At 32.7% G+C, this 20,984-nt stretch overlaps 1 protein-coding gene across 2 annotated transcripts; it reads right to left on the reverse strand.

Annotated features, from left to right (window-relative positions):
• Positions 1 to 4,836: 4,836 nt before the first annotated feature.
• LOC134252335 (uncharacterized) lies at positions 4,837 to 13,496 on the reverse strand. Of its 2 annotated transcripts, XM_062734776.1 has the most exons (10): positions 13,311 to 13,496; positions 12,660 to 12,918; positions 12,267 to 12,326; positions 11,795 to 12,014; positions 11,390 to 11,497; positions 10,998 to 11,211; positions 8,701 to 8,786; positions 7,443 to 7,571; positions 6,569 to 6,649; positions 4,837 to 5,219 (listed from the first exon to the last, which is right to left on the reverse strand). In XM_062734776.1, the coding sequence occupies exons 1-10, from the start codon at positions 13,453 to 13,455 to the stop codon at positions 5,061 to 5,063; spliced, it is 1,461 nt and encodes a 486-aa protein (XP_062590760.1). In that variant the 5' UTR covers positions 13,456 to 13,496; the 3' UTR covers positions 4,837 to 5,060. The 2 variants fall into 2 exon arrangements, with proteins under 2 accessions (XP_062590760.1, XP_062590761.1); XM_062734777.1 differs by lacking the exon at positions 6,569 to 6,649.
• Between the last annotated feature and the right edge of the window lie 7,488 nt (positions 13,497 to 20,984).

The following is a 20,984-nucleotide window of genomic DNA, read 5'->3' on the forward strand; positions in this document are numbered from 1 at the left end:
ATATTCCTTTGAATTTTTTCAGATCTGATTTGAAATAAATAAAGCTTCCATTATGTATAATTTTGTTGCTTTACGTCGATTTATAGCAATTTTATCAAAGTTGTGACATTACTTTTGGATCAACCCTCGTATTCCTATGTAAAACTTTGATCAGCCATTGTGGCCCCACCCTACCCCCGGGGGTCATGATGTGAACCAACTTGAATCTACAATTAGAAGATTTTTTTAAATGCCATTAATTTTTCTCTAATTCATAATTATCCCCCCTTGGAAAAGGGCGTGGCCCTTCATTTGAACAAACTTGAATCCCCTTTACCCAAGAATACTTTTAGCAAGTTTGGTTGAAATTGGCCCTGTGGTTCTTGAGAAGATGAAAATGTCAAAAGTTTACGACGACAACAACAACGACGACGGCAGACAACGGACAAATTTTGAAAAGCTCACTTGAGCCTTCGGCTCAGGTGAGTTACAAAACCAAACAATGTAGACCGTATAATCACTATACATGTTTCGTGTTCACACTGTAATACATTGCGATGTCGACAATATATCGATTTGATAGAGTTGGACATGAACACATAGAGATAGTGATCTTGAATTGCACATTTCATCAATCATAAAATTAAGAACAAAAAATAAATAACAGAACATAGATTTTAAAAAAGAAATTATCTAGATAAACATTTTTAATAGTGTGCTTATATATGCAATTTCTTGAATTAACTTTGACCATAAGCAAGATTATTTATCTAGTTGTAATTCAGGTTTTTTTTTAATTTACCCGTTTTAACATTCATACATGTATGTTAAGGATTAAAATGAGGCATTCCAATTATTTGATAAATTGTCAAATAGGCTATGGGAAGTACATGTAGATTTATATATATTCAAGACCTTTTTATGACAGAAAAGGAAATTTTATATTAAAATGCTTAATATTAAGCAACTGTCGATATATGCTACTGTATTTTACTTGAACTGTACTACTAGGAGTCCAGGCTTTCTCAATGAAAATTTATCTAAGTCTATGTATTCATAGCAAAGGAGCAGAATGAAGTCATAGAAAAAAATTTAACGCATCTGCAGTAATAAACAGTAATTTTATTTACCCCAGGTTTCTTCAGAAAAATTAATTAATATTCTAATGTTTTTAATATGACATGTACATGTGTATGCTTCAGTATATATGTTGATATCACAAATATTAAAAGATATCAAATGCCTATACATGTAATTACATTACATTTTAAAAACAAGCTACCTTCAACTTTTGTTTTGGTCCATAATTTACATGTACAAATATGAGGTAAACAGATATTTGCAATATGGAATTAATTAATTATCTCAAAGCCTTAAACAGAAAAAAGCATCCTTTGTAATTTGCATATTTCTTTAAAAAAAAATAAAACAACGTTCAATGCCCACATTGAAGGTAAATAATTTCGATGCTTTCTTTCAAAATTTACATATACATTCAGTGTCTACACATGTACATTCTAAGAAATACTAGCATTATAAATAAAAATTATCAATATTGTATTTTAAAATATGTACCTTATGTCAATATTACATCAAAGAGACTGGAAGAAAATCAGAAGGCCATGGACTTCACGTTTTCTTTTGGTTACAAATTGATACAAATAAAGATCTCTTTATCTTTCACAGTGCACACAGTTAAATGTTCTGTAAGACTTGTTCTACTCAGAACCTTTTGATATAACTCTTATTATCAGTTAAAAAATGATTTTATATGATTATTTTTATTCATTTACATACTAATTTTATTATAAATATAAAATATTTTCACATATGGTCTTTGACTGAGGTAGAGTTTTATACTAGTAGTTGAAATCAGATCTTGTTTACATACGTATTTTTCATGTGCATTAAACATAGGATTTCCCATAAGTTGTGGTTGAATAAGATTTTTATCCAGAATTTTTTACTTTTTTTTATCTCTGAGTAATTTTGATGGGATAAAACAGGCAAGATGAATAAAAATAAAAAATAAAAACCAGAAGTCTCAGACAGGACTGAACCTCTACTGATATGTACTTGAAACAAAGCAATTTGTCTTGAACCTAACACAGGAATAAAGAGAATAATGATCCTTTGTGACCTCTGCCTTTTTATAGCAATCTGACTGAAACTGTAAGAGGAGTGACCTTTTAATGAGTTTTGCAGTTATTTTTATTTATAGTGCATGTAACCATAGCAAAACTATTTATCAAAATCAAAAATCAATGAGTGAATATTTACATTTCCAATAAATCTCCCCTATGATTCTTTACAAAATAAAATGCAGTATATTTTCTCATGAACTACATTAGGTATGTATCACGAATAAGCATGAATATCTCCATTGTTACGTCATAATACCGCTCTTGATGTCAAAAAGTCAAAAAATATAGTGCACCCTGTTTTGTTTTAAAAATGACAGTTGAAAGGCGTAAATTTATGACAAGTCATCAGAAAAATAATGTAAATATAAGAAATGAATTTAATGTTTTGAAGATTCATGAGGTATATGAACTACAACGCTTCACGCTGGCATATTTATCATGATTCGCTAACGCGCTTTATGAAATATGCCGGCGTGAAGCATCATAGTTCATAACCTCATGAATCTTCAAAAATTAAATTCATTTCTTAAATATTTGTTTCAAATACTAGTAGTTCAAAACATGACTTAATGTAGCATACTGTAATAATTTCACAGAAATGTCTACCTTTTTGTACATACACTATTCCATATGCTCTTCTAGTCTCTGATAAATAGAGCCAATGGAAAACCACAAACTATGGGAGACTCTTTAGTTACAATTCACAAACAGCTATTGCAGGTTTTACACAGTTAAATTAATTAATCCACTTTATGTAAATTTTTAACTTTAAGTCAGAAACAATTGTTATGTCCCTACTTTCAGATATAAAAACAATATCATATGACTGATAGACACTGTATAAAGGAGTAAACATGTGATAAGTACTTGTATAGAAGATTCATGACTGAATCATACCCACCAACATTTTGCCTTTGCAAGACATGTACCCTTTGAGTGTTTCATACAATTAATATTAATCATTAATGATATTCTTCAAAATTGATTTCATTAGTCATTTATACATTTTCTAGTAATTTGTGAACAAAATTTGTTGCATACAACAAGATAAAGTTCAGAGAGACAAAATCATTGAATGTTAAAATTAACTGATGTTAACTCATTTCTAACAAACAGGGTATAATTAACTTAAAATATTAATCATAACTTTTAAAATAAGGTATTCAATATAATAAGTAATTACAGTGATACATGTTTTATACTCATCACAAGTAAATTACAAGCTTGTACATATTACATATGATGAAAAACTAAACATCACTTGCAACTGGTGATATATATTTCAAGATGATTGTGAAAAGTACTCAGTACTTATAAAAAACTATAAGAGGATAAATATTGGCACTAAAAATGATAGGGATATATACATTGTAAATATGTTTGTATATAAGGAAAAAAGAACACCCAACAATTCAAAATAAAGAAAACAAAGTACAATTTATACAGATAAGTATTTTATCATAAGTATAAATTTAGGACCATCTGAATAATATGAACTCTTCGTTTTTGGATATATACATAGTTATAAAAGGAACATGTAGATAAAAAGAAAAAACAAAATACTTGTTAGACATGCAATTTTGGCCCCTTAACAAGTTTAAATAGTATAAATCAAAATTCAAGATAGTCATAAAACAGACATATACTTAATCAAGAACCACGAAAAGATTTGCTTTTATATTGGCTAATTAGCACAATTAAATATCATATATAATAAATCTACAATTTATACAATGACCTGAAAAGATATGAATTGTGGATTATAGCAATTTAAAGCTCTAAAAAGGATATCTGCACTTTAAATTGGCAATAAGAATGTAATCTAGAACTCTGTAATGATGCTTCAGAGTAATTTACATCTATATCGAGATGTTTATGATACACAATATCAAGGTAATTACAGCTTTTTAGAAAAGTATCATGGAATTCTACATCAATCTACATGTCAATATCATATATCTGCATAAATACGTACATCTTATGATTGTCTAGGTTTGCAAGGCAAACTTTAACAGGAATTAAATAATGCACCAAGAGGTTTCAAATCTAAATTACATCAACAGTAAAAAATAAATTTGTATAATGTAGATCTATAAACATAATAAAGTTTCCACAGTAGTTCTGTTCAAGCTATGTAGAAAAGCTTGGTCACCAGATAGGAAAATCTACAGTAGTTCTGTTCAAGCTTTGTAGAGGAGCTTGGTCAGTAGATAAAAAATCTATAGAAGTTTTGTTTAAACTTTGTGGAAGAGTGGTCACTAGACAGGAAAATAAACAAAAGTTCTGTTTAAATTTTGTAGAAGAGTTTGTCACTAAAAAATCTACAGTAGTTCTGTTCAAGATTTGTAGAAGAGTTTGTCAATACAGAGGAAAATCTACAGTACATGTAGTTCTGTTTAAGCTAAATGTAGATGAACTTGGTCACTAGAGATACTAAAATCTACAGTAGTTCTGTTTAAACTTTGTAGAAAAGTTTGGTCACTACATACGAAAATCTACAAAATTTATGTTCAAGCTAGAAGAGCTTGGTCACTAGATAGGAAAATGCTGGCCAGCAGTTTCTACAGATTCAATATAGTGTATGTCAGCAGTTTTATTTGCTATTTTCAAGACCTTGATCATCAGTAGATCTTGAAGATTTACAGTATAATTTAGGCCAGCAGTTTCTATAGTAGTTCTGTTCAGTCTATGTAGAAGAGCTTGCATGGTCAATAGATCATCAAGATTTACAGTATAATGTAGGCCAGCAGTTTCTACACAGAAAGTCTGTTCAGGCTTTGTATAAGTGCTTGGTCAGTAGATCATAAAGATTTACAGTATAGTTTCTACATTAGTTTTTACATTAACTGTACCACAGGGCATAGAAGAGAAGCTTATAATCATCAGCAGTTGATAATGATGTTTAACAGTAATTAGTGGCTTCTATAGAAGTTCTGTTCAGGTGAAGACCACGCTGCGTAGGAGAGGAGCTTGATCATTGTCCTCCTGCGGGGGGTGCATATTACTGTCCTCTGGGAGGGACCCTGACACCGCCCTCTTAACAGGGGACCTCTTCAGTGCCGGCTGGGATTTACTCTTTATCATTGCCTGATGGGCCTGTAAACGAAAAAATGAATCACAGTCATTTAAATTTCTATTTACAAAGCTACAGGATAATTAAGCAATTAATGATGAAAATTTATGAATTTGGTTATATGAGTGATGGATGTCTAAAATAAATGATAATCTCTAGCTTGCATTTAGGAAGCTGGTAATACAAAGCTCAGCATTTTAGCATTACATGTAATTTAAATTGATAGAATTTTGAAGCCATAGCCACATTAGTTTTTTTTTTCTTTCAAGCTTTGACATTTTATTAGTTATTAAGCAGTTTTACTTCTGAAAAATACATTCAAGCCAATATTTTCATCCACAGTCTTTTAAAAGTTAAAACATTTTTTTTTTTTTTATTTTCTATGACAATCCCTTTTTAAAAAGTAAGATTGAGATCAAAAGTGAGTTTTATGGCTCCCGAGCCAGGTCTGGTAAATACTGCAGTTAAATATTCTCAATAGAGTTTTTTCTCTACACAATGCTAAATGAATTATTTAGAAAACAGTTGTGAAGTGGTCATAAATCTATTCATTAAACACTGATCTTAATTTTTATTCTCAAAAGATTTAAACAGAAAAAAAATGAATTAAACATCACACATCAAACTGTGTTTTGAAAATATCAAAAAGATTATGTCTTAAAAAGTAAGTACCCTGAAACTACATGTACAATGTATATAGGAATGTGTGTACATGTATCACCTGTATATATTGAGCAAAAATTTTGATACATTATGATATGATAAAAGATATTTATCTGAAAGTTATGCTAGCATTACAGCTAGTAGCAATAAACATTGTAGAATCGGTTATTATCATCTACAATGGCATGATTTATGTAGTCTATAGAATACAGATGTATGACTGCAGAATCATAGGGACATTTTAACTAATGTTTAATTTTCATTCAATTGTTCTGAACCCATTTCTAAAGAATGATTATATCATAATTTAGGTCAAATTTACATTGGGAAGAAAATTATTTGGCAGTTTGACACAGTATCACTTTGCAAAAGCTTTTATGCATACACATATATTATATTTAGTTAATTTATGAAGAAAAATTTGCTAATTTTTTACTTATGTTAAGTAATTGTGCAAAAAATTAATAATTTTATTCTGGAAGAATCTACAGGTATATGTATATTAAAACAAACTTGAAATATAGTTTTAAATGATGGAGATCAAGAAATGTTAAATACAAAAGCTGGCCTGTCAATTGCAGATTCATAGAGATTTATAAGCTTATGCTTTCTAAGTATAAACAAAACATCAAATTATAACTGACATCATGCTATAAAGCTACTGGAGATCAAGGGAGACAACAGAGACCATATATAAGTCACCACTCACTAAATCATCTAACTCAGTTGGGTTACTGGCAGAAGGGAGATTACTCCTGTCATGTTCGAGGGAGTGAAGTCGATTAAGCATCTAAGTGTAAAATAATAAAGCAACTGTGTACATTGAGCTGGAATATCTTATAATTATATTCGTTCATTTTCACATAAAAGGTAGGGCATATTAAACAAATTGGGGAAGAAGAATTTTAAAGCAATATGAGATGCAAATTTGACATGGGAAAAAAATTTATGCAAATTTGTAATTAACTATTTCAATGATAGAAAAAAGAACATTTATATACTTCTGTTGTTCATATTTGCGATGGAAGCACTTCTTATAAGCTTTAATTGAAGCAAAATTACATTATTGTCGTCCTGTACTATAATGATTTCTTATATAGTGCTATACATTTGACTGAACAGAAACATTTCTTCTGAAACAATTTAAAATTTTAATTTGGTTTCATTGATCATAAGAGTTTGAATTACACATGAAACAATCATAATAACACATTTTTACAGCAAAATAAATTTCTAAAAAAATTTTAAAATGCAGCTCATATTGCTTTAAAAAATATATAGAAAACTTTTAATACATGTACCAAATAGAATTAAGGCAGAGACACATATAAAGGTAATTCATAGTATAAGTGTATTAACAGGTTTATACAAATTGTTGTTAATACATGGTAAACTAAAAGATTAATACATAAACCATCAAAAGTGACAAGAAGACAAAATGTTTTTCAAATGGATGAAAAAATTATTGCAAAAACATAATATGGGTGGATAAGAAATATTTAAGCTAACAACCTTAAAAAGAAAATAATTTTAAATTTGCATGAAAAAGAGGGTATATGTATATAAATCCAAGCTAGACTTACATTTCTCCTGGCCTTTGCCCTGGCGACCTGAATTCTTTGGTGGACATCTATGTAAACATCTGTCTCGTCAATTATCTCCTCCTGAATTAATTCTTCGATCACGTCTTCCAAGGTTATTATTCCAATGATCTGAAGAAAACAGAAATACATGGATGATGCATATTTATCAAAATATGATTACCGGTATATTTAAGTGTTTAATCATTCATATTCTTGATAGTATGTTACTATGATTGGCTTTATCAAACTCTCGCTAATGATTAAATCATTACCGTAAATCTGGAAATTTTTGCTGTAGATAAATTTTTAGCAAATTTGCGCGTGCATTGAATTCGCAAAAATATTTTTCTTAAAAATAAATCAACATGCGAAGAATTTTTTCTGAGAACTCGTGTCTTTTTTTAACTCAGTGAATAGGTGTCGGTAAGCACTGGTTATTTTTAAAAGAAACCTGTTTACACTAGTCTACTATAACTACAAGTTAATTACCCGTGCGTAAATTGCCCTCATTATATGCAATATCGTCCGATGATTTGACAAGCACTGAGGCGGTATGCCCCTTTTTAATTATTTTAATCAATTAATTTGCCAATAAAGAGAGAACTGTCATTTTATCTAACCGTGTATCAACACGGGCGACAACTCAAACTCAGTGCATTTACTAGAAAGTTCCAAATGTAAACGCGGCGTGTAAATTTTAGGTGAGAAAAACCAAACGTTGAGAAAATTAGTTATATTTTTTCTTCATTTGGATTATACTTGAGGTTAAAAGGCATATACAACCTCTAAAATGTTTGTTATAATTGACTTAGAAATTATTTTCAGTGCAAATCCTTTTGTATTTTTATCAAAATTGTTTCGGAGCGATTTTGCAATATCTTGCCACGTTGTGAGTACACTGGTGGTATTCTAACTGGGCATATTATTTGAAACATAACCTGATATGAAAATCTTCAGTGATTTTTATTTTTAGCACCAGTGACAATTCGCAAAAAATTGAAGCTTAAAAATTAATCAACAGCTTTTTGACCCATATTCGCAAAAATAAATCGACGTAAAAATTTCCAGATTTACGGTATTAAAACATGGAGTAATCTATCATAGTATAATGCAGTTGTGTGAACATAATACTTTAACATAATCACGAAATGAAGACAATGCATTTAAGGGGTGGGGGGCTTAATTTTGTAAATGCTGAATAGGAAAAAAAAATTCAAACAGTCATCATCCTAAATATTTGGTCATTAATTATCCACACCTCATTTGTCTCTGGCAGAAATTCCACTTCATAACCTTCAACTGTCTCTGTTATTTCTGTGTGTTTTCTCACAAATGCTAAGTGACCTGTAAAAAATAAAACAAAATCAAGTAACAAGAGGCCCAGGGGCCACACGCTCACCTGAGCACATCGGCTAGGAAAAAGCACATATCAGATCAGAACTGAAAGTTTACTGTGGTGGGGGGGGGCTTGAATTTTACCCCCCCAGGGGTTCATGATTTGAACAAACTAGAATCTACACTACCTGAGGATGATTCCATATAAATATCACTAATCATGGCTTTGAAGTACTAGAAAAGAAGATTTTAAAAGGCATCCATATATATCCCTATGTAAAACTTGGGAGGATAATAATACATAAGTTTTATCTTTTCTGGCCCAGTGGTTCTTGAGAAAAAGATTTTTTAAGATTTTTCCTATATCTTCCTATGTAAAACTTTGATCATCCATTTTGGCCCAACCCTAGCCCCTGTGGTCATGATTTGAACAAACTTGAATCTACACTACCAGTGGATGATTCCACATGAGTTTCATCTTTCCTGGTCCAGTGGTTCTTGAGAAGAAGATTTTTAAAGATTTTTCATATATATTCCTATGTAAAACTTGGGTCGACCATTTTGGCCCCACCCTAGCCCCGGGGGTCATGATTTGAACAAAAGTGAATTTACACTACCTGAGGATGATTCCACATGAGTTTCATCTTTCCTGGCCCAGTGGTTCTTGAGAAGAAGATTTTTTAAAAATGCCATTAATTTTTCTCCAATTCCTAATTATCTCCCCTTGGAAAAGGGCGTGGCCCTTCATTTGAACAAATTTGAATCCCCTTTACCCAAGGATACTTTGTAGCAAGTTTGGTTAAAATTGGCCCAGTGGTTCTTGAGAAGAAGATGAAAATGTGAAAAGTTTACGACGACAACGATGACGACAACGATGCCTACGACAACAACAACGACAGACAACGGACAAATTTTGATAAGAAAAGCTCACTTGAGCCTTCGGCTCACTTGAGCTAAAAAGTGAAAGCAAAGATTTTTTTTTTTATATTAAAAGGGTGCCTCTACAGTATAACATCTAATATTCCACGTAACTGAGATTACAAATGTCTAGCCCACAAATTGTAATCTTACCAAATGTAAAAAAAAAAAAAACAGAAGTCTCTGTCGAGACTGTAGCTCTACTGGTTTGACTGTAGCTCTACTGGTTTGTACTAATAACAAAGGATGAGAAAAGAAGCCATTGCCATCAGATCAAAACTGTAGGAGTAGCATTTAAAAGGAAATTTCACAGAAAATTCTATTTTTAGTAACCATGGCAACACCGTTCATCGAAATCAAAATCCAATGCACTTTTCTATGTATCTAGGTGTAGTCTACTTGTGTGCCAAGTTATATTGAAATCAGACCAAAACTGCAGGAGGAGTAGTGTTTTAAAGGAATTTCACAGAAAATTCTATTTTTAGTAACCATGGCATTACCATTCATCGAAATCAAAATCCGATGCACTATTCTATGTATCTTAGTGTAGACTACTTGTGTGCCAAATTATATTGAAATCAGACCAAAACTGTAGAAGGAGTAGCATTTAAAAGGAAATTTCACAGGAAATTCTATTTTTAGTAACCATGGCAACACCATTCATCGAAATCAAAATTTGATGCACTATTCTATGTATCTAGGTGTAGTCTACTTGTGTGCCAAGTTATATTAAAATCAGACCAAAACTGTAGGAGGAGTAGCGTTTTAAAGGAATTTCACAGAAAATTCTATTTTTAGTAACCATGGCATCACCATTCATCAAAATCAAAATCCGATGCACTATTCTATGTATCTTAATGTAGACTACTTGTGTGCCAAATTATATTGAAATCAGACCAAAACTGTAGGAAGAGTAGCGTTTTAAAGGAATTTCAAAGAAAATTCTATTTTTAGTAACCATGGCAACACCATTCATCGAAATCAAAATTTGATGCACTATTTTATGCATCTTTGTGCAGTCTACTTTTGTGCCAAGTTATATTAAAATCAGACCAAAACTGTAGGAGGAGTAGTGTTTTGAAAAATTGTTTACAGACAGACGGACAGACAAACAGACAGACAGATGGATGGACACCTTACTATCGCATAAGCTCTTCTGGTCTCTGACCAGTAGAGCTAAAAATCAAGTAATGACCAAATTTGATTACTCTACAGATATTTCTTGCATCGAATAAAAACTGGTTTTCATTATAGACTCCAGATATTTTTGATATCAAACAGTTACACTGTTAAGCCTCTTACTTTTTCCTGTTTGGAACATATTTAATAGATCATAGAGTGGCAAGTCATCATTGACGTGCATCAGGTTTGTCGTGCATTCATTCTTCAGTAGGTCTCGGACTGGGGTCTTATCCTCTGGGTTTAACATGATGTAGTTTTTTACCAGCAGGAGACCTACCACATTACTTGCATCATGTTCATACACAGGAACTCTTGAGTGAGCCTGATGGAGAATCTGAAACAAAATGCCACTATTGTCTTATATGTGCTTCAAGTATGCTGGAATAAATTTATGTGGAAATTTATTAGCTGCATAGAAATAAAATCAAAAGTACTTCTACAGTGAAACCAGGAAGCTAATCCAAATGGAATAATTTCCATGTACCTAATATGATTAGATAATTATGACAAACCTTGCACATAGTAGGTTTGTCCATCACTGCATCGGCATCAACCATAAACACGTCACAAAGTGGCAACATGGCATCCTTCACAGTTTTATTCTTCATGTCAAGGGCACCCTAAAATGAATCAAAGTTTCAATTTTCATGTCAAGGGCACTTTATAAAAGAATCAAAGGCTTTATTTTAAATGTCATGGGCTCCTACCAGTAAAAAATCAAGATCAAAATATTTCTCATTATGTCATGCTCCCAATCAAAAAAATGAAAAATCTTAGTTTTCACCCCATTGCATGGAGACACTTACAAAAATAGCAATTTAAGGATCACTTTCTAGAATCCTTTATGGTAAACATCTTCAGAATCCAAATGAATTTTTTTTTTGTCTTAACTGTTTCCTTTTTAAGGCCATCTGTACCTTTATTATTAGAACTTCATCAATGGTCAGAGGTTCATCATCATCCTCATCCTGTGTGTGATGTACATTGGCTTCAGAGTTAGGACCATGCAGATCTACGAGAACTTTGAGCTGGGCTCGACGGAAGAAAGTCCCGTGGTCCTCACCCAGAACACAGTCTAAGAGCTTGGACAATGGCCAGGCTATTATAAATAGGAGGGCCATCAGCAGGTACACAATGCTGTAGAAAGAAAGAATCATAAGACCAGTTGATGAATTTTTCTTGCATGTTGACATAATATATCATGCATGGGGGGCAGAAATATGCCACCTTAAAATATCTTTAAAGAACAATACATGTACCGGTACATGTATTCATTAAGCCTAATAGGGTGAGGTAAATATTATTCTTTGCAATTAATTAAATCAACTTGAGCTAGATTTTATAAAGCCATTGTGTAAAGTTTGCAACTGTTTCCATGTGTTTACTTACGGGGCTAATGTCGCACCAATGGCCAGTCCAAATCTTGTACAGATTGCTTGTGGAACAACTCTATAATTCAGATGTAATAATGTCTAAGTAATTTCTGAATGCTGCTTTCTCTAGCAACTACTTTTACTGATTATCCTGAATGTTCTATAACCCATCAAAAAAAAATAATAATAATAAACTCACATCTACAAAAATTTATTCTACATTATTTACAAACAAATATTTTTTTATGAAGCATACTTATTTATAATGTTAATTCAAATTAATCATAATTTTTAAAAAGTAAAGTTAACATGTTCTAAAATGAGACTTCACACATTTATCAAAACACAAAATGTATTATTGTCTTTAAAAAGTAGTGTCAAATTAATTTATCTTACTCATTGAACTTACTCTCCAAATATAAGTACAGCAGTGACTGAAACAAGAATGGCTATCACAGGACTAGAGATTCTGTCTAAGAAGATTGGCATGGCCTCCACCGCGGCAGCGTTAGCCAGCAGTAATGTGACCAGGAGCAGGTGGTGCCTCTTTACTATGGGGAGGATCTTCTTGGCCTGTCTCTGTTGTTTTGGGGTTCCCCCATCCTTCATTATTTTAAGGGTCATTAGATCCAAGGATAAAAGACCCATAGTTAACCCTGACATCAGCCCTGTGTAAATAAAATGTCATTATCATGTAACTAACATAAAGGATATTTTACCCCTTACCAATTGAAAAATCCTTTTAAAATAAAAAATGTGTCCTTTTATGCAATCGAAAAATCGGGATATTATAGTTATAATGCAACGTAGCTAAGCAATACAAAAAAAAAAATAATATTTTACTCAAAAATAAATTTATGAAATGATAAATTAAATGCATGCACGTACAACGAGAAAAATAACATTGAAAAATAAGTACTTCAAGCTGTTCTTTAAAATATAAATGCATAAAGTCATTTTATTCTAAGAGTGTTCTCAAGTGTAGTATTAATCAATTTCACCCGGAAAAGTGAAAGTAAGAGCAGAGTAAATTCGAGAACGTTCGTTATTACATGTATACCTGCAACCAGTACAAGACCCACGTAAATGCCCAGGTAAATCCAGAACCATTCATCGGTGTATGTGAGTGGTTCTTCTTCTTCAACAAATATCGTGCCATTGCAATCAATCTTGTTATGAAGCAATTGACACGTTATGTTCGTCATGACATCGGTACATGGGTGGTGGTCCGTGCTCTGTTTACATCAACTAAATCTTCCTTCCTTTGAGGAGAGTTTTCTATGCGAGTTGTCTTTCTTTCATTATAAGTTGTCGCAAAGTTTGGGACCCTTTTCTCCGATCTTTTTTAACTAATGTAAATAGTGTTGCATTATTACATTTTTGGTTTAATATTAACATAATAATCATGCCACATATTCTGAGTGCTGACCCCTACGCTTAAAAAAGTCCTTTGGAAGCAAAAATTATTTTTAAGGGGAGCGAGAGGCATCTCCAAACAGAAGAAACCACTAGACAAAATAGATAAAACTAGTGCTAATTGTAACGGGAACCGTTACAGATGTTCCCCAAACGCTCCCCAACTCCCTTTTGGTGCCATATTCCCAGAAAGCCTTATTAAATAAGACAACATCTGTGCATTTTTGACTTTAACAACGTTTTCCCAAAAGGATACCAATTATATTCAAATTTTAACATTGCACGCGTCCCCATGTGAATGCACGTGCATAATGATAATATAATCTTGTCTACACTTTCTATATATTAAAATTTACTTTATATGAAAGCATTAAGTCCAAAAGTATTAAAAATCACTCATTCAAGTGTATTTTCAATTTCACTCGTTCCAAATGCACGCACGTGCGTGCACGTGCATGATGACCATACCTTCTTGTAGGAGTCCCTTATATCTATCCATGTTCTGAATCCCATCCTGTTTGCTTGAAAAAGAAGGAAGTTATAGCCATTTCAAGTTTCAACCAATCAGATTGCAGCACACGTGCATGCGCGTGATTTCATGATTTTTTTCTATATTGCATTGTAGGATATCCTAATGAATAACTATGTTTTAAATGTCAAAGCATTTCGTCAAAAAACAAAAGGGATATGGCCATTTAAAGTTTTATCCAATCAGATTGTAGCACACGTGCATGCGCGTGATTTCATGATTTTTTTCTATATCGCATTGTAGGATATCCTAATGAATAACTATGTTTTAAATTTCATAGCATTTCGTCAAAAAACAAAGGAGATATAGTCATTTAAAGTTTCAGCCAATCAGATTGCAGCACACGTGCATCCACGTGATTTCAAGAATTTTTTTCTAAATCATATTGTAGAATATCCGAATGCATAACTTTGTTTTAAATTTCAAAGCATTTCGTCAAAAATCAAAGGAGATATGGCCATTTAAAGTTTCAACCAATCAGATTGGAGCGCACGTGCATGCGCGTGATTTCTTGAAATTTTTTGTATATCATATTGCAGGATATCCTAATGCATGACTATGTTTTAAATTTCAAAGCATTTCATCAATAAATAAAGGAGATATAGCCATTTAAAGTTTCAGCCAATCAGATTGCTGCGCACGTGCATGCGCGTGATTTCATGAAATTTTTTCCATATTATATTGTAGGATATCCTAATTCATGACAATGTTTAAAATTTCAAAGCATTTCGTCGGAAAACAAAAGAGATATTGAGATTTTTGTTTCAGCCAATCAGAGCAAGGCGCACGTGCATGCGCGTGAGTTCATGCTAATTTGATAGTGTCACATTATTAACACTTTTAATATATCCTTATGTAATGAGTTTTAAAGCATTTCATCAAAAAATGTAAAAGGTATAGCTATATTAAGTATATCAGTCAATTCACTCATTTCACGCGCACGCACGTGCAGGCGTATGCGCGCAAAATGACCTTCGTTCCGCACACCTACACTACACACCTATTAACCCTAAAAAGGTTTTAGCTCAATTGGGTGAACAGTTTCTGAGAACACTCGCGGACAAAAAAGTACCGGAGAACAAATAAGAAAAAAAAAAATAATAATAACTAGAAACTCTTGTTGCTACAGCAACAAAGAAGGTCTTCCGTTCTCCTCTATTAATCTGTATGCAGGATGTTTTTTTTCTATTTTAAAAAAGACAGATATATCATAAACTAGTAGACTAATTGTTCAGTGAACAATTATCGGCCTTTCCACCTTTTTTTAAGCATTTCAATATTATTTGGGCTGAAGAAAGTAGAAAAAAGCCAAAAAATAAATAAAACAGCAAAATTCTCATTTCTCTACAAGGATTTTAGATCGGACTCGTAGTTGGTATAAAAATACTCTAAACAGACTTCCTGGATTGTACGAGTCGACTCGGGGATAACCACGATTTCATTGATCACGCAAAGAGAGCGCGTTCAAAACATTGTAACACGCTCCTAGGAACATATATCAGCTTGAATGAGATTGTTTTCGAGTTAAGATGTAAGGGGTAGGGTCTGATTAAAATCATAATATACCTAATAATATGAATAAACATGCATTTGATCTGCGCATCAAGACGGAAGCGTAAGTGAAAACGTTGTGAAATGTCCCATGTGTACCTGCATCATATGTGCATTATACATGTATTAAAGAGATGTTTGAGAAATATCCGATTTGAGTTGTTTTATGTTTGAAATGAATGGCGATAAATTATTTAAGAGCATGTGAGAAACATGAGCGAGAGATGCAAGCCAGTTTGTAATTATAGAAAAGGAAAACAGAGAATCGGGTTCGGATTTTAATAATCCTGACCGAAATAGGTATGGAATATGTGTGTGGATTAAATTCATTGTAAGTAGCATAAATAAATTCCAAATAGGTATTTCTAGATGGGAAACACAGGGAACAAACGTGTATTGCTTTTTACTATGCTGAAAGTCGCTATTTCTTATAAGATTGTGTTATTCTAGAAAAAAAAAATCAAATTTCAAATGAAATCAAGATTAATTCAATTAATATTAAATCCAAAAAAAATTGAAATAAATTCCACATACCAAAGAAAGCTAGAATACTTGGTATTAAAATGTCGTATTAGAGCAGGAGAATCGAATGATATTAACAACAAATGAAGAAATAGCCAATGCAAGCTTTAATTCATTTTATGCCCATCAGAATTTAAATTTCAGACAGAAAAAAATGCAGTTTTTGCCGATATTCCGTAGAATTTCATTAAACTCAAGAGACTCGCCTTAAAACTCTTAGGACACTTTCTTTAAGGTGTCTTCTACTCAAATCCTTTATCTTATGTCGATCTGTGGTGTCTTTTCAGAGGAAGAAGTTTTTTCTATGTTGCTATTGATTTTTTTTTAAGGGACGGGAGGGGGGGGGGGGATTTCATAAGCATTTGTTAAAATGAGAGTTGTTAATACCTCCACATACTTAAGCTTGATTGTGACCTTTGGGTCAATGGGGTCAAAGGTCAAGGTCATTTATCAAGGTCAAAGGTCAAGGTCACTAAAGAGAAAGAGAGAGAGAGAGAGAGAGAGAGAGAGAGAGAGAGAGGTGAACTTGAGATTAACACTTGAAGCTGAATCTAGATAAAGGTAATGAACATTTCTTTATTACTTTTCGAATAAGGGTCAAAGGTCTCATTTTGAGGACAAGAAATCACGTGACCTGCAGAAAGTAAATTTTAAAAGAAGATATTTGAGGTTACTCTAGACATTTACAGTCTGAATAAAATGTCCCAAAATCATATCAAATACTTTCTTATAAAAGATATTTATGGGATAGTGCGATACTCAATTTATGCAATTTTTCTCTCATAATTGGAAGTCGTCGTTTTTCTTACCAGTGGGACTACATATCTCGAAACTACAAGTAAGATGCTATAAGGTAATACTAAGAAAGATTCCATTAAGAAAAATTTAAAATTTTGATTTATTTGATCACTTCCTGTGACAACCGGAAGTGACGGCGGACAATCTTAAACTCAAAAGATGTGTCTACTCATCAAGGCCTACCATCCCCATTAATTTGGTGTCTTAATCTCTTACTGCTTACGAGATCTAGCTATGATAACTTCTGATTTTGAGGACAGGAAGTCACGCGACCGGAAGTGAATTTTACTGAGATATTAGACATTACTGTAGACATTTGCAGTCTGAATAACATATCTAAAAATCATTACAAATACTTTAACTATAAAAAAATTTTAAGGGAAAGAAAGATACTCAAATTATGTAGTTTTCCTCTTTTAACCGGAAGTTGTCATTTTGTTTCCGTTGGGACTGATACATTTCGAAACTTCAAATAAGATGCTATAATGTGATGCAAAACAAGTTTAAAAAAAGAAAAGTTGATTTTTTAAAATTTCTTTGATAACTTCCTGTGATGACCGGAAATGACGGCAGACAATCTTACCCCAAATGGTTTTGCCTACATATCAAGATCTATTACTCATACAAGTTTGGTGTCTTAATCTTTTACTGTTTACGAGATCTAGCTATGATAACTTCTGATATTGAGGACAGGAAATCATGCGACCGGAAGTAAATTTTACTGAGATATTATACATTACTGTAGACGTGTGTAGTCTGCATAACATATCCAAAAATCATTACAAATACTTTATCTATTAAAAGTATTTATGGGAAAGAAAAATACTCAATTTATGTAGTTTTTCTCCCTGAACCGGAAGTTGTCATTTTTGTTTCCGTTGGGACGGATACATTTCGAAACTACAAATAAGATGCTATAATGTAATGCAAAAAAAGTTTCAATAAAGAAAAGTTGAATTTTTCGATTTCTTTGATCACTTCCTGTGACGACCGGAAGTGACGGCAGACAATCTTACCCTAAATGGTTTTGCCTCCTTATCAAGATCTACCACTTGTATAACTTTGGTGTCTTAATCTCTTTCCGTTTACGAGATCTAGCTATTATAACTTCTCATTTTGAGGACAGGAAATCACGCGACCGGAAGTGAATTTTACAAAGATATTTGACGTTACGGTAGACATTTGCAGTTTAAATAACATATCCAAAAATCATTACAAATACTTTATCTATAAAAAATATTCATGGGAAAGAAAAATACAGAAAAAGTGCAGTTTTTCTCTTATAACCGGAAGTTGTCGTTTTTGTTTCCGGTGGGACTGACATATTTCGAAACTACAAATAAGATGCTATAATGTGATTCAAAAAAAGTTTCATAAATGAAAAGTTGAAATTTTCGATTTCTTTGACCACTTCCTGTGACGACCGGAAGTGACGGCGGACGATCTTATCCCAAATGGACATGCCTACTCATCATGATCTATTACTCATATAAGTTTGGTGTCTTAATCTTTTACCGTTTCTGAGATATGACTCAGACAAAACTTTTTTGAAAAAAGCGGAAATCGGACATATCTGACGACCGGAAGTGAATTTTGAAAAACTGAAAACTGCATCTGAAAGATATTTTTACACTCTATCATCCCTGAAAATTTCATGAGAATCTGTCAAGTCATCTCTGAGAAATTGTGCTTTTAAAAAGGGAACAAAAATAATAATAGGAAAAAGAAAAAGAAAAAGAAACAGTAGAATCACTATAAGGTCTTCCGTCTGAAACGGAAGACCTTAACTAGTGCTAATTGTAACGGGAACCGTTACAGATGTTCCCCAAACGCTCCCCAACTCCCTTCTCGTGCCATATTCCCTGTAAGTTTCATTAAAGAAGGCAAAATCTATGCATTTATGACGTAAACAACGTTTTCCCAAAAGTATACCAAGTATTTCAAATTTAAGCAATGCAGGCGTGCGCATGTGATTGCATGAGCGTAATGACGATATCATTTTGTCTACACTATTTTACTCATTTGTAAGTGCACGCACGTGCATGATGACCATACCTTCTTGTAGGAGTCCATTATGTCTGTCTATGTTCTTAATCCCATCCTGTTTGGTTGAAAAACAAGGGAGTTATAGCCAATTAAAGTTTAAGCCAATCAGATTGCAGCGCACGTGCATGCGCGTATTTTTATGACAATTATTATATATCATATTGTAGGACATTTTAAAGTATGCCTATGTTTTAAATTTCAAAGCATTTTGTAAAAAAAACAGAAAAGATATTGAGATTTTTGTTTCAACCAATCAGAGCAAAGCGCACGTGCACGCAAGTGCATGCATGTGAATGGTGACCATACCATCCTGTAGGAGTCCTTTATGTCTATCTATGTTCTAAATCCCATGCTGTTTGGTTGCAAACCAAGGGATTTATAGTCATTTAAAGTTTCAGCCAATCCGATTGCAGCGCACGTGCATGCGCGTGATTTCATGAAAAATTTTATATATCATATTGTAGTACATCCTAATGCATGTCTATGTTATAAATTTCAAAGCATTTCATCATAAAACAAAAAAGATATTAAGATTTATGTTTCAGCCAATCAGAGGAAAGCGCACGTGCATGCGCGTGAGTTCATGCAAATTTGACCATGTCATCTTATCTACACAACTTATCTATCTTTATATAATGAGTTTCAAAACATTTTATCAAAAAATATAAAAGTTACAACCATATTAAACATATCAGTCATTTTACTTATTGCACGCGCCCGCACGTGCATGCGAATGCGCGCAAAATGACCTTCGTTCGGCACATCTACACAACATGCCTACTAACCCTAAAAAGGTTTTAACTTAGTTTGGTGAACAGTTTCTGAGAACACTTCCGGACAAAAAAGTACCGGAGAAGAAATAAGAAGAAAAAAGAATAATAACTAGTGCTAATTGTAACGGGAACCGTTACAGATGTTCCCCAAACGCTCCCCAACTCCTTTTCCGTGCCATATATTCCCTGTAAGGTTTATTAATTAAGGCAAACTCTGTGCATTTAAGACTTTAACGTTTTCCAAGAAGTATTCCAAGTATATTCAAATTTTAGCAATACACGCGTGCGCATGTGAATGCATATGCGTAATGACGATATCATCTTGTCTACACTATTTAGAAATCTTGATTTACTAAATATGAAAGCATTTAATCCAAAAGTATTAAAAATACGCTCATTCAAGTGTATATTTAATTTTTCTGATTTCACGTGCACGCACGTGCATGATGACCACAACATCTTGTAGGAGTCCATTATGTTTGTCTATGGTTCAAATCCCATCCTGTTTGGTTGAAAAACAAGGGAGTTACAACCATTTAAAGTTTAAGCCAATCAGATTGCAGCACACGTGCATGCACGTGTATTTATGAAAATTGTTATATTTCATATTGTAGGATATCTTAATGCATGACTATGTTTAAAATTTCATAGCATTTCGTCAAAAAACAAAAAAAATATTGAGATTTTTGTTTCAGCCAATCAAAGCGAAGCGCACGTGCACGCGCGTACATGCATGTGCATAATGGCTATACCTTCTTGTAGGATTTTATTATGTCTGTCTATGTTATAAATCCCATCTTTGTTGGTTGAAAAACAAGAGAGTTACAGCCATTTAAAGTTTAAGCCAATCAGATTGCAGCGCACGTGCATGCGCGTGCTTTCATGACAATTGTTATATATCATATTGTAGGACATCCTAAAGTATGCTTATATTTTAAATTTCATACCATTTCGTCGAAAAACAGAAAAGATATTGAGATTTTTGTTTCAGCCAATCAGAGCGCAGCGCACGTGCATGCGCGTAAGTTCTTGCTAATTTGACAGTGTCATTTTATCTACACTATTAATATATTCTTGCATAATGAGTTTCAAAGCATTT

Source organism: Saccostrea cucullata, unplaced genomic scaffold (assembly GCF_032062105.1).
Source record: "Saccostrea cucullata isolate Sc308-1 unplaced genomic scaffold, CSIRO_AGI_Scuc_v1 ctg3922, whole genome shotgun sequence".
In the NCBI taxonomy this organism is placed as follows: domain Eukaryota; kingdom Metazoa; phylum Mollusca; class Bivalvia; order Ostreida; family Ostreidae; genus Saccostrea; species Saccostrea cuccullata.

What these genes read in the sequence shown, in the direction of transcription:
- LOC134252335 (XM_062734776.1), bottom strand. Translation starts at nt 13,455, where the DNA reads ATGACGAACATAACGTGTCAATTGCTTCATAACAAGATTGATTGCAAT. An exon ending in GCTGTACTTATATTTGGAGA is followed by an intron (nt 12,327 to 12,659) that starts GTAAGTTCAATG and finishes TCTGAATTATAG; the next exon opens with AGTTGTTCCACAAGCAATCT. An exon ending in ATGAAGTTCTAATAATAAAG is followed by an intron (nt 11,498 to 11,794) that starts GTACAGATGGCC and finishes GATTCATTTTAG; the next exon opens with GGTGCCCTTGACATGAAGAA.